This window comes from Salmo trutta, chromosome 10, assembly GCF_901001165.1.
Source record: "Salmo trutta chromosome 10, fSalTru1.1, whole genome shotgun sequence".
Classification (NCBI taxonomy): domain Eukaryota; kingdom Metazoa; phylum Chordata; class Actinopteri; order Salmoniformes; family Salmonidae; genus Salmo; species Salmo trutta.
The window spans coordinates 43987492-44007021 of NC_042966.1; the positions used below are offsets into that span (position 1 = coordinate 43987492).

The 19530-nt window shown below is 47.3% G+C and overlaps 2 protein-coding genes across 4 annotated transcripts in view; both read right to left on the reverse strand.

Moving 5' to 3' along the window:
• The window catches only part of LOC115201751 (transforming acidic coiled-coil-containing protein 2), a 45775-nt gene extending 29465 nt beyond the window's left edge, over positions 1–16310 (reverse strand). For 2 of the 3 annotated variants that reach the window (XM_029765633.1, XM_029765631.1), the window contains exons 1-10: positions 16208–16310; positions 14271–15355; positions 13546–13964; positions 8766–8826; positions 7331–7553; positions 5890–5939; positions 2844–2950; positions 2296–2479; positions 1668–1808; positions 50–142 (exon numbers count right to left, since the gene is read on the reverse strand). In XM_029765633.1, the coding sequence (XP_029621493.1) occupies positions 50–142; positions 1668–1808; positions 2296–2479; positions 2844–2950; positions 5890–5939; positions 7331–7553; positions 8766–8826; positions 13546–13964 (1278 nt within the window). In that variant the 5' untranslated portion in view covers positions 14271–15355; positions 16208–16310. The remainder of the gene's footprint in view (positions 1–49; positions 143–1667; positions 1809–2295; positions 2480–2843; positions 2951–5889; positions 5940–7330; positions 7554–8765; positions 8827–13545; positions 13965–14270; positions 15356–16207) is intronic. The other variant, XM_029765632.1, reaches the window with a different exon arrangement.
• Positions 1–19530, reverse strand: part of LOC115201752 (zinc transporter ZIP9) — a 218055-nt gene that overhangs the window by 55790 nt on the left and 142735 nt on the right. The gene's annotated exons all lie outside the window — the stretch shown is intronic.

The following is a 19530-nucleotide window of genomic DNA, read 5'->3' on the forward strand; positions in this document are numbered from 1 at the left end:
CACACACGTAGGTGAGCAGGTACAGGTGCAGGCTGATTCAGCTCAGTACCTGGGGGGTGACAGTGGAGAGGGAGGGGCTGTCTGAGAGGTGTTTGGCTACCTGCAGAGCCTCTATCCTCAGAGCAGCTAGAACCAGTTCCTCCTGAGACGCGGGGGGGGGGGGTGTTTGGGGGGGGGTGGCCCGGAGGGAGGAGGAGGGGAAGGCGTGGGAGGAGGGAGGGTGTGGCCGGAGGGAGGAGGAGGGGGAGGAGGAGGGAGGAGGAGGAGGGAGGGTGTGGCCGGAGGGAGGAGGAGGGGGAGGAGGAGGGAGGGTGTGGCCGGAGGGAGGAGGAGGGGGAGGAGGAGGGAGGAGGAGGAGGGAGGGTGTGGCCGGAGGGAGGAGGAGGGGGAGGAGGAGGGAGGGTGTGGCCGGAGGGAGGAGGAGTGAGAGGAGGGAGGGTGTGGCCGGAGGGAGGAGGAGTGAGAGGAGGGAGGGTGTGGCCGGAGGGAGGAGGAGGGGGAGGAGGAGGGAGGGTGTGGCCGGAGGGAGGAGGAGGGGGAGGAGGGAGGGAGGGTGTGGCCGGAGGGAGGAGGAGGGGGAGGAGGGAGGGTGTGGCCGGAGGGAGGAGGAGCGGGAGGAGGGAGGGAGGGTGTGGCCGGAGGGAGGAGGAGTGAGAGGAGGGAGGGTGTGGCCGGAGGGAGGAGGAGGGGGAGGAGGGAGGGTGTGGCCGGAGGGAGGAGGAGGGGGAGGAGGAGGGAGGGTGTGGCCGGAGGGAGGAGGAGGGGGAGGAGGGAGGGAGGGTGTGGCCGGAGGGAGGAGGAGGGGGAGGAGGGAGGGTGTGGCCGGAGGGAGGAGGAGCGGGAGGAGGGAGGGAGGGTGTGGCCGGAGGGAGGAGGAGGGGGAGGAGACATAAAGAGAACCAGAAGTTGAGGCTACTTACTTCCCACCTGCAGTCACACCCCCCCACTCTCACTGATCAACAAACAGTCACACACACACACTCACTGATCAACAAACAGTCACACACACACTCACTGATCAACAAACAGTCACACACACATACAGTACTCAACACTTAACAGGCTAACATATTGTAGAAGCTGAATGAAAGTAATGGAGTAGCTAACGTTGGAAACTGACTAGACAACAGGGTGAAAATAAAGAGAGACAGTGAGGACACACTCATCCTCAAACACCAATAGTACAACCATGATAAATCAATAATATAAATCAATAGTATAACCACAATAAATAATATAACCACCATAAATCAATAATATAAATCAATAATATAAATCAATAATAGAACCATGATAAATCAATAATATAAATCAATAATATAAATCAATAATATAAATCAATAATATAAATCAATAATATAACTATGATAAATCAATAATATAAATCAATAATATAACTATGATAAATCAATAATATAAATCAATAATATAAATCAATAATATAAATCAATAATATAACTATGATAAATCAATAATATAACTATGATAAATCAAATAATATAACTATGATAAATCAATAATATAAATCAATAATATAAATCAATAATATAAATCAATAATATAAATCAATAATATAACCATGATAAATCAATAATACAATAGAGAGGGTCCAAAGGGAAGCAGGTTGGCACGCGAGGGAGGGAGGACTCTAACTCTAATCAACACACCTGCAGTTTAAGGGCAAAGGCAGTGGGGTTGGTCTCTGCCAGGTCAGCTTCCAGGTTCACCAGGGGGTCAGGGCACTCAGACAGCCTGGTTAAGTGGGGTGCGTCTGGGGCTGGGACCTCCATAGGGCCCTGGGTGGGTAGCTACAGTACAGGGGGTGGCAGCAGGGAGGCGGAAGGGGGTGAGGAGCGGGGTGAGGAGCGGGGTGAGGAGCGGGGTGAGGAGCGGGGTGAGGAGCGTGTCAGCAGAAGGTTGGGAGTGGCTGAGTTGCTGGCCGGTAGGTAGTTTACGGTAGTTACCTTATGGAAGTTAATAACTTATCGCCAAGGCTTTGAAAGTTTAACCTGGGTAACATCTACACTGTAGGCCATACTGTATTTAGGGTTGGCACTGTCGCCCTCTACTGTATACATGACAATAACACGGACAGAGTTGAGAGGTCACGGCATAGCGAACTGGGAAAGAAAATGTGTCGTAACATTGTATTCTGAGATGAGCCTGACACAGAGAAGACGGAGATGGAAGACGATGAGAAACATACAGTCATTACATCAGATGTATTGATAGATTATATATATTTTTTTCCTAACTTATTGATTGACAACCAGAGAGTTCAATATTGTGACTCACCAGTCCATGATCCCTGTCTGTGCTCTGTGTCCGGCTGAGTGACTGGCTCTCTCTCTTCCTGGTCTTCTCCTTCTCTCCAGCGGGCCCCTCCGGACCGGGCCGAGACCCCTCCAAACCGGGCCGAGAGCCCAACACCGGGGTCTTCATCTGGGCTGTGATCTGGGCCTCTATCTCCTCAAAACTCCTAGAGAGAGGGAGAGAAGGAAGGAGGGAAGGATGTTGAGGAGGACAGACAGGATCTCTGTGTGGTAGAAGCATTAAAATAGGGACTAGAAGAGGACAGTAACTGAAATGTTGTTCGGCTTTCACCCTTTTAAATCTGAATGAGATTTACAACTAATTACTAATTACTTTAAAACGCAGTACTCATGTTGATTTATTGTGTGAGTGTGTGTGAGTGTGTGTGTGTGTGTGTGTGTGTGTGTGTGGTGTGTGTGTGTGTGTGTGTGTGTGTGTGTGTGTGTGTTGTGTGTGTGTGTGTGTGTGTGTGTGTGTGTGTGTGTGTGTGTGTGTGTGTGTGTGTGTGTGTGTGTCCCAGTGTGTTGTACCCTGTGCAGGGAGAGTTGGGTTCTGATCCGTGGTCAGGCTTGGTCAGGCTGTCTGTCACAGAGTCTAGCTTCAGGTAGAGAGCAGAAGGTTTCTTCACAGACAGAGGCTGGAGCCAGAGAGTGTGAGAGAGAGGGCAGGAGAGAGAGAGAGAGTAGGAGAGTGTGAGAAAGAGAGTGTGTGTTTGTGTGAGTGAGAGAGAGAGAGTAGGAGAGAGCAGGAGAGGACAATTTAATACAATTATACCCAACCAAATCATAACAAAACAAAAATACATTTACTTGACTCATTGGAAAAAAAATAACAAAAATCAGAGCAAACTAGAACGCTATTTAACAGAGTACACAGTGGCAGAATACCTGACCACTGTGGTAAAATACCTGGCCACTGTGGCAGAATACCTGGCCACTGTGGTAAAATACCTGGCCACTGTGGTAAAATACCAACCACTGTGGTAAAATACCTGACCACTGTGGCAGAATACCTGGCCACTGTGGTAAAATACCTGACCACTGTGGTAAAATACCTGGCCACTGTGGTAAAATACCAACCACTGTGGTAAAATACCTGACCACTGTGGCAGAATACCTGGCCACTGTGGTAAAATACCTGACCACTGTGGTAAAATACCTGACCACTGTGGTAAAATACCTGACCACTGTGGTAAAATACCTGACCACTGTGGTAAAATACCTGGCCACTGTGGTAAAATACCTGGCCACTGTGGTAAAAATACCTGGCCACTGTGGCAGAATACCTGGCCACTGTGGTAAAATACCTGGCCACTGTGGTAAAATACCTGGCCACTGTGGCAGAATACCTGACTACTGTGGTAAAATACCTGGCCACTGTGGTAAAATACCTGGCCACTGTGGTAAAATACCAACCACTGTGGTAAAATACCTGACCACTGTGGCAGAATACCTGACCACTGTGGTAAAATACCTGGCCACTGTGGTAAATACCTGACCACTGTGGTAAAATACCTGGCCACTGTGGTAAAATACCTGGCCACTGTGGTAAAATACCTGGCCACTGTGGTAAAATACCTGGCCACTGTGGTAAAATACCTGACCATTGTGGTAAAATACCTGACAACTGTGGTAAAATACCTGACAACTGTGGTAAAATACCTGACCACTGTGGTAAAATACCTGACAACTGTGGTAAAATACCTGACCACTGTGGTAAAATACCTGACAACTGTGGTAAAATACCAACCACTGTGGTAAAAAAACCTGCCCACTGTGGTAAAATACCTGGCCACTGTGGTAAAATACCTGACAACTGTGGTAAAATACCTGGCAGAATACCTGGCCACTGTGGTAAAATACCTGGCCACTGTGACTGACCTAAACTTAAGGAAATCTTTGACTATGTACAGACTCAGTGAGCATAGCCTTGCTATTGAGAAAAGCCGCCGTAGGCAGACCTGGCTCTCAAGAGAAGACAGGCTATGTGTAACACTGCCCACAAAATGAGGTGGAAACTGAGCTGCACTTCCTAACCTCCTGCCAAATGTATGACCATATTAGAGACACATATTTCCCTCAGATTACACAGATCCACAAACAATTTGAAAACAAACCCGATTTTAATAAAGCCCCAACATTGAATTTTGAGAGAGAGAGAGAGAGAGAGAGAGAGAGCGAGAGAGAGAGAGAGAGAGAGAGAGAGAGAGAGAGAGGGGGAGAGAGAGAGAGAGATGCATTGGCAATGTTAACATACAGTATGTTTCCCATGCCAATAAAGCCCTTACATTGAACTGAGAGCATACAGCAGCAGTAAAATATTTCAGAAACACAAACACACAGATATTTTAAAACTAAAGTATGCAAGGACAGTCCGTCTCAAGGCCAGTCCGTCTCAAGGCCAGTCCGCCTCAAGGACAGTCCGCCTCAAGGACAGTCCGTCTCAAGGACAGTCCGCCTCAAGGACAGTCCGCCTCAAGGACAGTCCGCCTCAAGGACAGTCCGCCTCAAGGCCAGTCCGTCTCAATTGTTATGTCAGGTAAACATATAGACATACTGTAAGTAACCAGTATCGAATCTTCATAGATCACTTCAGAATATGAGCTAGTTTCACTTCTATATCCCTTCCCCTTCCTATCTGACTGACAGCACAGACCTTCCTATCAGGCTGTGGATAGATATTCCCCCGGTGAAGAGGAACCTTCTTATCAGGCTGTGGATAGATATTCCCCCGGTGAAGAGAAACCTTCCTATCAGGCTGTGGATAGATATTCCCCCGGTGAAGAGGAACCTATCAGGCTGTGGATAAATATTCCCCCGGTGAAGAGGAACCTTCCTATCAGGCTGTGGATAGATATTCCCCCGGTGAAGAGGAACCTTCCTATCAGACTGTGGATAGATATTCCCCCGGTGAAGAGGAACCTTCCTATCAGGCTGTGGATAGATATTCCCCCGGTGAAGAGGAACCTTCCTATCAGGCTGTGGATAGATATTCCCCCGGTGAAGAGGAACCTTCCTATCAGGCTGTGGATAGATATTCCCCCGGTGAAGTGGAACCTTCCTATCAGGCTGTGGATAGATATTCCCCCGGTGAAGAGGAACCTTCCTATCAGGCTGTGGATAGATATTCCCCCAGTGAAGAGGAACCTTCCTATCAGGCTGTGGATAGATATTCCCCCGGTGAAGAGGAACCTATCAGGCTGTGGATAGATATTCCCCCGGTGAAGAGGAACCTTCCTATCAGGCGTGGATAGATATTTCCCCGGTGAAGTGGAACCTTCCTATCAGGCTGTGGATAGATATTCCCCCGGTGAAGAGGAACCTTCCTATCAGGCTGTGGATAGATATTCCCCCGGTGAAGAGGAACCTTCCTATCAGGCTGTGGATAGATATTCCCCCGGTGAAGAGGAACCTTCCTATCAGGCTGTGGATAGATATTCCCCCGGTGAAGTGGAACCTTCCTATCAGGCTGTGGATAGATATTCCCCCGGTGAAGAGGAACCTTCCTATCAGGCTGTGGATAGATATTCCCCCGGTGAAGAGGAACCTTCCTATCAGCCTGTGGATAGATACTCACCGGTGAAGAAGAGACAGTCTTCTCCATGTACTCAATCTCGTAGTCTGACACTGAGGGAGACAACAGAAAATACAGAGTTAGAGACAGAAAGAGAGACAGAAAGAGAGACCGAAAGAGAGACAGAAAGAGACAGAGTTAGAGAGACAGAAAGAGAGACCAAGTTAGAGAGAAGAGAGAAGAGAGAAGAGGAAGAACAGAGACAGTTAAGGCCAGAAAATGCTGGACTGGACTAGGCTGGGCTAGGCTGGACTTGGTTAGACTGGACTGGACTAGGCTGGGCTAGGCTGGACTTGGTTAGACTGGACTGGACTAGGCTGGGCTAGGCTGGACTTGGTTAGACTGGACTGGACTAGGCTGGACTTGGTTAGACTGGACTGGACTAGGCTGGGCTAGGCTGGGCTTGGTTAGACTGAACTGGACTAGGCTGGGCTTGGTTAGACTGGACTGGACTAGGCTGGGCTTGGCTGGGCTTGGTTAGACTGGACTGGACTAGGCTGGGCTTGGTTAGACTGGACTGGACTAGGTTGGGCTTGGTTAGACTGGACTGGACTAGGCTGGTCTTGGTTAGACTGGACTGGACTAGGCTGGGCTTGGTTAGACTGGACTGGACAAGGCTGGGCTTGGTTAGACTGGACTGGACTAGGCTGGGCTTGGTTAGACTGGACTAGGCTGGGCTAGGCTGGGCTTGGTTAGACTGGACTGGACTAGGCTGGGCTTGGTTAGACTGGACTGGACTAGGCTGGACTCGGTTAGACTGGACTGGACTTGACTAGAATGGGCTGGGCTTGGCTGGACTTGGTTAGACTGGACTGGGCTTGGCTGGGCTTGGTTAGACTGGGCTGGACTTAACTGGGCTTGGCTAGACTAGGTTAGACAGGACTGGACCAGGTTAGACTGGACTGGACTGGACTGTTCATGTCTGTTTCTTCATGTACTGCATAACTGTATGACACACTTTAAACCCAGACAGGCATCTGTTCTGGGGTCAGGGTTTAGCAGAGACCTGGGTAGGGTGGGTAGGGTGGGTAGGGTGGCTCTCCTCTCCTCTCCTGTTCTGGGGTCAGGGTTTAGCAGAGTACTGGGCATTGTGGGTAGGGTGGTTAGGGTGGCTCTCCTCTCCTGTTCTGGGGTCAGGGTTTAGCAGAGACCTGGGTAGGGTGGGTAGGGTGGCTCTCCTCTCCTCTGCTGTTCTGGGGTCAGGGTTTAGCAGAGTACTGGGTAGGGTGGGTAGGGTGGCAGGATAGCTAGCTGCTCAACGTCAAATAGAAATCAATAGCGATGCTGCTAACAGCATGCAGACATTAACTTTTGACATGTAATTGTCCAATAACTATTGAATTACATTTGATTTTTAACTCTCTCCCTTTCTGGCTCCATTTGATCAATGGCAGCCTTGATTCGGAGAGTATATATATTGAAGGACACACACACACTCACTTACCTTGACTCTTCTCGTTGACAAAGGCTGTGAGGTCAGAGGGTTGGGGGAAGTCCTCATGGGGGTCAGAGGTCCTCTCTGCCTCCATGGATGCCCACTTGTGGTTGGCTGAGGAGACCAGCTTCTCTTTTTGATTGGAGGAAGAAGCCAGCTTCTCCTCGTCTGTAGCGTGGTCGTCCTGTAGCGGGGGGATAGGAGGCTGGGCTTCATCTACTGGGGAGGGCTCCTGGAGCGGAGGAGGTGAGGCGGTGAAGAGGTGAGGAGGTGAGGAAGGAGGAGGTGAGGAGGTGAGGAGGTGAGGAAGGAGGAGGTGAGGAGGTGAAGAGGTGAGGAGGTGAAGAGGTGAGGAAGGAGGAGGTGAAGAGGTGAGGAGGTGAAGAAGGAGGAGGTGAGGAGGTGAAGAGGTGAGGAGGTGAGGAGGTGAAGAAGAAGGTGAAGAGGTGAAGAGGTGATGAGGTGAGGAGGTGAAGAAGGAGGAGGTGAGGAGATGAAGAGGTGAGGAGGTGAGGAAGGAGGAGGTGAGGAGGTGAGGAAGGAGGAGGTGTGGAGGTGAGGAGGTGAAGGGGTGAAGAGGTGAGGAGGTGAGGAGGTGAGGAGGTGAGGAGATGAAGAGGTGAGGAGGTGAAGGGGTGAGGAGGTGAAGGGGTGAGGAGGTGTGGAGGTGAAGAGGTGAGGAGGTGAAGAGGTGAAGAGGTGAAGAGGTGAGGAGGTGAGGAGGTGAGGAGGTGTGGAGGTGAAGAGGTGTGGAGGTGTGGAGGTGAAGAGGTGTGGAGGTGAAGAGGTGTGGAGGTGAAGAGGTGTGGAGGTGAAGAGGTGTGGAGGTGAAGAGGTGAGGAGGTGAAGAGGTGTGGAGGTGAAGAGGTGAGGAGGTGAAGAGGTGTGGAGGTGAAGAGGTGTGGAGGTGAAGAGGTGAGGAGGTGAAGAGGTGTGGAGGTGAAGAGGTGTGGAGGTGAAGAGGTGTGGAGGTGAAGAGGTGAGGAGGTGAAGAGGTGTGGAGGTGAAGAGGTGTGGAGGTGAAGAGGTGAGGAGGTGAGGAGGTGAGGAGGTGAAGAGGTGAGGAGGTGAAGAGGTGAGGAGGTGAGGAGATGAAGAGGTGAGGAAGGAGGAGGTGAGGAGGTGAGGAAGGAGGAGGTGTGGAGGTGAGGAGGTGAAGAGGTGAAGAGGTGAGGAGGTGAGGAGGTGAGGAGGTGAGGAGGTGAGGAAGGAGGAGGTGTGGAGGTGAGGAGGTGAAGAGGTGAAGAGGTGAGGAGGTGAGGAGGTGAGGAGGTGAGGAGGTGAGGAGGTGAGGAGGTGAAGGGGTGAGGAGGTGAGGAGGTGAGGAGGTGAGGTAGTGTCTGTGTCTGTGTCTGTGTGTGTGTGTGTGTGTGTGTGTGTGTGTGTGTGTGTGTGTGTGTGTGTGTGTGTGTGTGTGTGTGTGAGAGAGAGAAGACTGACTGACTTGTGATGATAGATCAGACATGGGCGATCTCTTTGGGGACCTCTTGACTCTGAAAGTATTACTGGAAGAGGGAGGAGAGAGAGAGAGACGGTAGGATCAGAACGAGTCGTCTCTGGCAGAGACTTCATCAATCATCATAAATAAGTCAAACCTTAATCAATACATCAACTCTATTGTCTTTTTAACAACAAGAGGTATATTTCTCTCCCTCGTATTGCGTATGTTTAGCTCAGTAAGATGTGTACTAGTCATTCACAATACAGGGGGGATATTGAAAAAGCAATGATATCCATACGCATGGTGTAAATCAATATCATCAAAACTCATAAAGTGTAATACTCACAAGTTGTTGGATTGAACTGATAATAAATGAATTCAGGGTTTTGAGTCGCTAGTTTAGTTAGCGTACGTTGCGTTAATTTGTCTAGAATTACAGTGAGGTTGGAAGTCCATTTCTGCCCCCCCCCCCACAAAAAGAATTGCTGTCATGATTCACATTGATGGTATACATTAGTCTGGGGATCCCAAATCTCTCCTCGGGGACCCCCAGACGATTCAAATCTCTCCCTAGGGGACCCCCAGACGATCCAAATCTCTCCTAGGGGACCCCCAGACGATTCAAACCTCTCCTCGGGGACCCCCAGACGATTCAAACCTCTCCTCGGGGACCCCCAGACGATCCAAATCTCTCCTCGGGGACCCCCAGACGATCCAAATCTCTCCCTAGGGGACCCCCAGACGATCCAAATCTCTCCCTAGGGGACCCCCAGACGATTCAAACCTCTCCTCGGGGACCCCCAGACGATCCAAACCTCTCCTCGGGGACCCCCAGACGATCCAAATCTCTCCCTAGGGGACCCCCAGACGATTCAAATCTCTCCCTAGGGGACCCCCAGACGATTCAAACCTCTCCTAGGGGACCCCCAGACGATTCAAATCTCTCCTAGGGGACCCCCAGACGATTCAAATCTCTCCCTAGGGGACCCCCAGACGATTCAAATCTCTCCCTAGGGGACCCCCAGACGATTCAAACCTCTCCTAGGGGACCCCCAGACGATTCAAATCTCTCCTCGGGGACCCCCAGACGATTCAAATCTCTCCTCGGGGACCCCCAGACGGTTCAAATCTCTCCCTAGGGGACCCCCAGACGATTCAAATCTCTCCTAGGGGACCCCCAGACGATTCAAATCTCTCCTCGGGGACCCCCAGACGGTTCAAATCTCTCCTCGGGGACCCCCAGACGATTCAAATCTCTCCCTAGGGGACCCCCAGACGGTTCAAATCTCTCCTCGGGGACCCCCAGACGGTTCAAATCTCTCCTCGGGGACCCCCAGACGATTCAAATCTCTCCCTAGGGGACCCCCAGACGATTCAAATCTCTCCTAGGGGACCCCCAGACGATTCAAATCTCTCCTCGGGGACCCCCAGACGATTCAAATCTCTCCCTCGGGGACCCCCAGACGATTCAAATTTCTCCTAGAGGACCCCCAGACGGTTCAAATCTCTCCTCGGGGACCCCCAGATGATTCAAATCTCTCCTCGGGGGCCCCCAGACGATCCAAATCTCTCCTCGGGGACCCCCAGACGATTCAAATCTCTCCTCGGGGACCCCACAGACGATCCAAATCTCTCCCTCGGGGACCCCCAGAAATTACAAACCCCCCCTCCACTATTTAATTTTAGCCCTGAACTTGCAAAACTGATTCAAGTAGTCAGGGAGGCTTGAGGATTAGTTGACAAGTTGAATCAGCTCCTAGTTCTGGAATAAATCAAATGCATGGGAAAGACTGCATTAGGCAACAGACTCCAATGTTAATTATTTGCTAAGTTAGCGTGTTAGCGTGTTAGCGATATGAGATGAAGAGTCCAAACTAATGCTGTCTTGATACCAGTATTGCGATACTAATATTCCAAATTTTCTAGAAGCAGATTCCACTCTATAGGCCATTATAAAACCTACTTTTGTAAAATATTGAGCGAGTTTGTTTTGCATGGCTTGGTGCCCGGCACAGTGGCACCGGGGCACCTGGGTAATGCAAAGCGGACCAGGCCCATTGTGTGCTATACAGTAGCTTTTAAAAGAAACAAATGAGAATCTGGGTGTTTCCAAAATTAGGACTGTTTTCTTCCAGAAATTAATTCTGCTTCATGTTTTTGTTTCCTTTCCACAATACGGGTATTGTGACAACCTTAGTCTAAACCCAGGTATCTACAACCAACCTGGCCCCCCAAAATATACTGCACCTTAGTGTGACCACGACTAACCTCTGCTGCTCTTCAATAGAGGAGGTGCTACCGTTTGAATGTTCTCTTTCCCTTGGAGAAGGGGTGCACCTGTACAAGACAGGTTACATTTATATGGCAGGATGCTCATTGAAGAAAATGGGCATGGTAAAGCTTCTCTGATTGGTTTGTTTTGCATGGTAGAGCTTCTCTGATTGGTTGATGGGCATGGTAGAGCTTCTCTGATTGGTTGATGGGCATGGTAGAGCTTCTCTGATTGGTTGGTTTTGCATGGTAGAGCTTCTCTGATTGGTTGATGGGCATGGTAGAGCTTCTCTGATTGGTTGATGGGCATGGTAGAGCTTCTCTGATTGGTTGATGGGCATGGTAGAGCTCCTCTGATTGGTTGATGGGCATGGTAGAGCTCCTCTGATTGGTTGATGGGCATGGTAGAGTTTCTCTAATTGGTTGGTTTTGCATGGTAGAGCTTCTCTGATTGGTTGATGGGCATGGTAGAGTTTCTCTAATTGGTTGATGGGCATGGTAGAGTTTATCTAATTGGTTGATGGGCATGGTAGAGCTTCTCTAATTGGTTGGTTTGCATGGTAGAGTTTCTCTAATTGGTTGTCTTTATGTTACTGTTGTGTTAATAAGGAGGAGAACAGGGTTGCAAAATTTCCCAGGTTTTCCAGAAATCCTGGTTGGGAAGATTCCCAGAATTTCAGGAGAACCTGTGAATTTGGGGAAAGTTACAAGGAGACGAGCACGACGGGGCAACATGCTCACTCTGAGAGTAGGACGTTTAGAAAAACGGAAATATTACAGAAACAGTCCTGCTGACATTACTGTACTTACAACAGACAACACAGAGAGGAACCCTTGGACTTCCTGTGGTATACGAGAATACACAGACAGGTGACAGAGAGACAGACAGGATACAGAGAGACAGACAGGATACAGAGAGACAGACAGGTGACAGAGAGACAGACAGGATACAGAGAGACAGACAGGTGACAGAGAGACAGACAGGATGCAGAGAGACAGACAGGTGACAGAGAGACAGACAGGTGACAGAGAGACAGACAGGTGACAGAGAGGATACAGAGAGACAGACAGGAGGTGACAGAGAGACAGACAGGATACAGAGAGACAGACAGGATACAGAGAGACAGACAGACAGACAGGATACAGAGAGACAGACAGGATACAGAGAGACAGACAGGATACAGAGAGACAGACAGGTGACAAAGAGACAGACAGGATACAAAGAGACAGACAGTTGACAGAGAGACAGACAGATGACATACAGGATACAGAGAGACAGACAGGTGACAGAGAGACAGACAGATGGCAGACAGGATACAGAGAGACAGACAGGTGACAGAGAGACAGACAGGTGACAGAGAGACAGACAGACAGACAAGTGACAGAGAGACAGACAGGTGACAGAGAGACAGACAGGTGGCGCAGACAGACAGGATGCACAGAGACAGACAGGTGACAGACAGGATACAGAGAGACAGACAGGTGACAGAGAGACAGACAGGTGACAGAGAGACAGACAGGTGACAGAGAGACAGACAGGTGACAGAGAGACAGACAGGATACAGAGAGACAGACAGGAGGTGACAGAGAGACAGACAGGATACAGAGAGACAGACAGGATACAGAGAGACAGACAGACAGACAGGATACAGAGAGACAGACAGGATACAGAGAGACAGACAGGATACAGAGAGACAGACAGGTGACAAAGAGACAGACAGGATACAAAGAGACAGACAGTTGACAGAGAGACAGACAGATGACATACAGGATACAGAGAGACAGACAGGTGACAGAGAGACAGACAGATGGCAGACAGGATACAGAGAGACAGACAGGTGACAGAGAGACAGACAGGTGACAGAGAGACAGACAGGATACAGAGAGACAGACAGACAGACAAGTGACAGAGAGACAGACAGGTGACAGAGAGACAGACAGGTGGCGCAGACAGACAGGATGCACAGAGACAGACAGGTGACAGACAGGATACAGAGAGACAGACAGGTGACAGAGAGACAGACAGGTGACAGAGAGACAGACAGGTGACAGAGAGACAGACAGGATACAGAGAGACAGACAAACACATTCTCTCTCCCCAGTTGAATAGAGAGATAACAAAACACACACACACACGGCTAAAAGGATACAGTACTACACATACATACAGAAACACAGAAACAAAGGATACAGTACTACACATACATACAGAAACAAAGGATACAGTACTACACATACATACAGAAACAAAGGATACAGTACAACACATACATACAGAAACACATAAACAAAGGATACAGTACTACACATACATACAGAAACTCAGAAACAAAGGATACAGTACTACACATACATACAGAAACACATAAACAAAGGATACAGTACTACACATACATACAGAAACACATAAACAAAGGATACAGTACTACACATACATACAGAAACACATAAACAAATGGTAACATGAAAGTGCCTTATAACCACCTAATTATGCAACGGTATTTAAACTTACGATTTGATTGGTTTCTTCTTGGTCTTAACCGGTTTGTTCTGGTTGTGGTCCTCCAGCTCCTTAACTTCATCGTTATCGTTATCAACCTCGTCGTCATTGGCCGACACCTCGAAAGAGGCGGAGCCAGAGGCAGCCTTGGGTGGAAACGCAGCCGTCCTATTGGACGAACCCTTGAAGGTGTTAACAGCCGACTCATTGAAGGTGTCGGAGTCAAAGTTATAAGAGGGTTTGTTCAGCACAGGAGAGATAGGGATCCCGCTGTTAGATCCGAACGGGTCAAAGTTAGGGTCGTCCCACTGGACCGGGTCAAAGTTATAGGAGGCCTTCGAGATGTTATCGGGGACTGGGGTGTTGTCGAGGGGTTCAGATGGGGGCTGGACAGCCTTCTTCAGACCCATCCTGGGCTTTCTTAGAGGCATCTAATAATAATAATAATAATAATAATACATAATAATACATAATATTAATAATGATACAAGTTTATTCATTTTAAACGCTTTACAAAACACTTCAAAGTAACTTGACGTAGTCAACAATATAAATCAGTAAAATAAAAGTCAAACATAAAACATACAGATAAAACATAAAGACGGACTAACCAAGGAAAGCACTAAACACGACGACAGACTAGAGTTGTAAAACTCCGGGAATCCTACTGGGATTTCTGGAAGATCAGGGAATTTGGGGAAAGTTAACAGAATTTTGCAACGCTATGACAGACTAACCTTGGAGCCTGTTTTTTTGCCCAGCTTCTTGGGTGGTGGAGAGTAGGCCTTGGGAGGCTCCTCGAGGGTCTCCTCAGAATAGTCAAACTCCAGTCTGACTGCCCCTGAGGTTCCAATAGGGGGGTTGGTTGAGGGAAGAGCCGGATCGGCGTTGGGGCGCTCTGGGGGGTTAGAGACAGGGGCAACGGACAGCACGCCTCCTTTCCTACCCAACGGCGGAGAGTTAGCGACTTTACTCCCTCCGTTGTTAAACGGGTCGATGTCTTCAAAGTTGTCTGGGTTCCATTTGTAGGTCCCACTGGGGGGAGAGCCTTCGCTGCCTGGGGGGGCCTCCGGCACGGAAGTGGGGCTGTCCTCCTGTCGGTTGGGTATAGAGATAGCTGGGGTCGGGGTCAGAATAGAAGTAGGGGCCAGGATTAGTTGGTTATCTGTCTCTGGGCTAGTGTGATTGGTCTCTTCAGTGAGCGAGGCGGAGCTTTCCACATATGACTTCCTGGTTCTGCAGAACGTGCCTCCTGGACTGGGCGTGGCCGAGGTAGGACCAGGGGCAGAGTCTACCGTGGTTCCTCCTACTTCCGGATCCTCAGAGGCCAATAGGGGGCCGGCTGCTCTGGTGGGCTCGGCATTCTTCTTCAGCTGTTCCACTGTTGTTCCGGAGGCCGGAGGTTGGGGGCTCTCTAGGTTAGAGCTCTGCCTGGGGAGAGGCTTCTTTTTCAGGGAGCCGCCGGGGCGGAGAGGCCCCTTCTTGGAGGGTCTACGGAGAGTCCCTGGAGCACTCTCAGTACCACCGTCGACACTAAAGGCCTCAGCTAAGGGACAGGAGTCTCCGATTGAGATGGAGAATCCTCCGCCGTCTAAGGGGCCGGTGCCGTCTAGTTCCCCAGCCTGGAGGCTCAGAGAGCGGGTTAGAGTTGATCGGCTCTGGGCCTCTGCAGCTGCAGCTGCAGCTATGAGCTGCTCTAGGTTATAAGCTCCGCTAGCAGCGATGGGCTTGTCCTCGTCAAAGACTATGGACAGGGAGCTACCATGGTGACCTTTAGCCTCTGACCCGGGTTCACCGTCTACCTCAGAGTCACAGCCCAGACCTGGATGAACAGAGAAATATGAATGAGAGGTATTATATAGTCATGATACAATACCTATATGGTGTTAGAATGAGAGAGAGAAGTGACATTCTTCTGATGCTTGTTAGTTGTATTTGTTTGTTTGTTTGAGAGAGAAACATATGTTTACATTGCCAAAGCAAGTGAAATATATAATAAACAATAACAAATGTACAGTAAACATTACACTTACAAAAGTTCCAAAAGAATAAAGACATTTCAAATGTCATATTATATATAAATGTCATATTATATATATATATATATATATATATATATATATATATATATATATATATATATATATATATATATATATGACATTTGAAATGCCTATATTCTTTTGGAACTTTTGTAAGTGTAATGTTTACTGTACATTTGTTATTGTTTATTATATATTTCACTTGCTTTGGCAATGTAAACATATGTTCCCCATGCCAATAAATTGAATTAAATTGAGAGAGAGATAGATAGATAGAGAGAGATGATGGTGAAGGTTGTGTCTGGTTTTAGACTAATTCAATTGATGAATAAGCTCTGAATATTTCATCACAACCTTCCAGCTGGCCAATCAGTAAAACACATCATAACTAAACGAACATTGTGATGGATGGCTGAATCTTTTCTGCATAGATAAGACCTGCTTATATCCTCTAGCAGCTCAGTGATGCTGGTCTGACTGACTGGCTGACTGACTTGAACAGAGAAAACCTCTTTGTTTGAAGTACCAGTAGTCACCAGTAGAGGGCGTTCTAAACCTTCCTCTTCTCTCGCTCTCTAGAGATCTGTCCCTTTCTTGTGTGGCGTGCGTGAATGTGCACGAGTCTCTCTCACCGGTGTCTTCCGAGGTCAGCGGCTGGGTATGAGGGTCTGTCTCCGTGGGGGACTTGACAGGGGTGGTCGACTCTGGGGTCTCGAACGCTCCGTCAGAGTCTGAGCTCCTATAGGACAGAGAGAGAGAGAGAGACTCATTATCACTGTAGACCTCATAAGGAGACCATGGTGTGTGGAGGGAGACAGACAGACAGACAGACAGACAGACAGACAGACAGACAGACAGACAGACAGACAGACAGACAGACAGACAGACAGACAGACAGACAGACAGACAGACAGACAGAGCGAATCACTGTAGACCTCATAAAGGACCATGGTGTGAAGGGAGAGAGAGAGAGAGAGAGGATCACTGTAGACCTCATAAAGGACCATGGTGTGAAGGGAGAGAGAGAGAGAGAGAGAGAGAGAATCACTGTAGACCTCATAAAGGACCATGGTGTGAAGGGAGAGAGAGAGAGAGAGAGAGAGAGAGGATCACTGTAGACCTCATAAAGGACCATGGTGTGAAGGGAGAGAGAGAGAGAGAGAGAGGATCACTGTAGACCTCATAAAGGACCATGGCGTGAAGGGAGAGAGAGAGAGAGGATCACTGTAGACCTCATAAAGGACCATGGTGTGAAGGGAAAGAGACATGACAACACCAGGGTCTCATTTTCACTGGTACGATGAAACCACAAAGCAGAAGATATAAAAATCTATCAGATCCATTAACAGTACGAGAACATCAGAACATCATCAACATCCCAGCATCATAAACTAGTTACTCAATCAATCAATCAATCAAAACAATCAATCAAATCAATCAAAACAATCAATCAAAACAATCAATCAATCAATCAATCAAATCAATAAATCAAAACAATCAATCAATCAAAACCATCAATCAATCAAATCAATCAATCAATCAATCAAAACAATCAATCAATCAATCAATCAAATCAATCAAAACAATCACTCAATCAATCAATCAAAACAATCAATCAATCAACTCAATCAATCAATCAAAACAATCAATAAATCAAATCAATCAATCAAAACAATCAATCAATGAATCAAAACAATCAATCAATCAATCAATCAAAACAATCACTCAATCAATCAAATCAATCAATCAATCAAAACAATCAATCAAATCAATCAATCAACACAATCAAAACAATCAATCAAATCAATCAATCAAATCAATCAAAACAATCACTCAATCAATCAAATCAATCAATCAATCAAAACAATCAATCAAATCAATCAACCAATTCAATCAAAACAATCAATCAATACAATCAAAACAATCAATCAATCAAAACAGTTGCACACCTCAGTGAACTCGTTCATCATCATGGCTTTAAACTGCCCCTAGTGGCACCAGGGAATCCAAATGGAACGAATGTTGTAAGTGATTCCAAAAATTTGGAGCGTAAAAAACTAAAAGCTGATTTACTTAATTCCGTGGAGACCCAAGGGATCTGAAGAGTAAACCAACCCTGCGATCGGGTTCGATATCTCATTATTTTATACGTTAGCAATGAAGTTTGGGTAAGTTGGAAGCTTTGTGTAGTAGGGCTTTGTAAACTAAAAGGGAATAATGAAGTGATCTACGGGACTTTACTAAAGTTCAGCTGACCTTTTGATACAGGATGCAGCGATACGTATTAAAACTGCCACCTGTGATAAAAACGAATTGATAGACGGCATACAACGGTTTAATGGCTGCTGCATTCTGGTAAATGGTGTCGCCATAATCAAGAACTGGCAGGAAAAGATGACTGAACAATCTACTTCCTGCTATTTAGGGAGAGGAAAGATCTATTTCTGAAAAAGAAGCCAACTTTAAATATTATATTTTAAACTAGCTCATCTGTATGTCTTTTAAAAAATATTAAATCTTTGTCAATCCACATGCCCGGATATTTGTAGGCGGGAACCTGATCGACGGGAGAACCATCCAGTGAATAAATATGTAGTTCATCTGGAATATTCTGGAGAGAACTAGAGAACAACATGTATATTGTCTTGTCCACATTAAGTACATGTTTTAAACCCACCAGGGCTTTCTGTTAAGGTAACCAGGTCAGATTAAAACTCTAACAGCCTAGTCAACAGCTGGATCAACGGCATAACAGTGTCGTCTTCATACAGATGAATATTAGGTGTTTTAAAAGATAGACCAATGTTATTTATATAAATAGTAAAGAGAACCGGTCTCAGTGCCAAACCCCTGCTGTATACCTTTCATAATATCCAGAAAACTCAAATGAACACAGTCAGAGATAACACATTGAGTCCTGACTGAAAGATCATTTTCAAAACAGGACTATTTCTGACAACTTTTAAGAACGTGATGGTCAACGGTATCGAAGGTCTTGGAAAGGTTTATCAGTAAAGGCAGCCTAAATCTGTTTTATGATCCAAACAATTTAACACATCATTTAAAACCAGCTGAAACAGTACTATATCTAGGTCTATAACCAGCTGATACAGTACTATGTCCTGGTCTATAACCAGCTGATACAGTACTATGTCCAGGTCTATAACCAGCTGATACAGTACTATGTCCTGGTCTATAACCAGCTGATACAGTACTATGTCCAGGTCTATAACCAGCTGATACAGTACTATGTCCAGGTCTATAACCAGCTGATACAGTACTATGTCCAGGTCTATAACCAGCTGATACAGTACTATGTCCAGGTCTATAACCAGCTGATACAGTACTATGTCCAGGTCTATAACCAGCTGATACAGTACTATGTCCAGATCTATAACCAGCTGATACAGTACTATGTCCAGGTCTATAACCAGCTGATACAGTACTATGTCCAGGTCTATAACCAGCTGATACAGTACTATGTCCAGGTCTATAACCAGCTGATACAGTACTATGTCCAGGTCTATAACCAGCTGATACAGTACTATGTCCAGGTCTATAACCACCACAACAGTACTATGTCCAGGTCTATAACCAGCTGATACAGTACTATGTCGGGGTCTATAACCAGCTGATACAGTACTATGTCCAGGTCTATAACCAGCTGATACAGTACTATGTCCATGGGTCTATCACCAGCTGATACAGTTTACTATGTCCTAGGTCTATAACCAGCTGTACAAGTACTATGTCCATGGTCATAACCAGCTGATACAGTCACTATGTCCAGGTCTATACAGTGAACGTACTATGTCCAGGTCTATAACCAGCTGATACAGTACTATGTCCAGGTCTATAACCAGCTGATACAGTACTATGTCCAGGTCTATAACACAGCTGATACAGTACTATGTCCAGGTCTATAACAAGCGATACAGTACTATGTCCAGGTCTA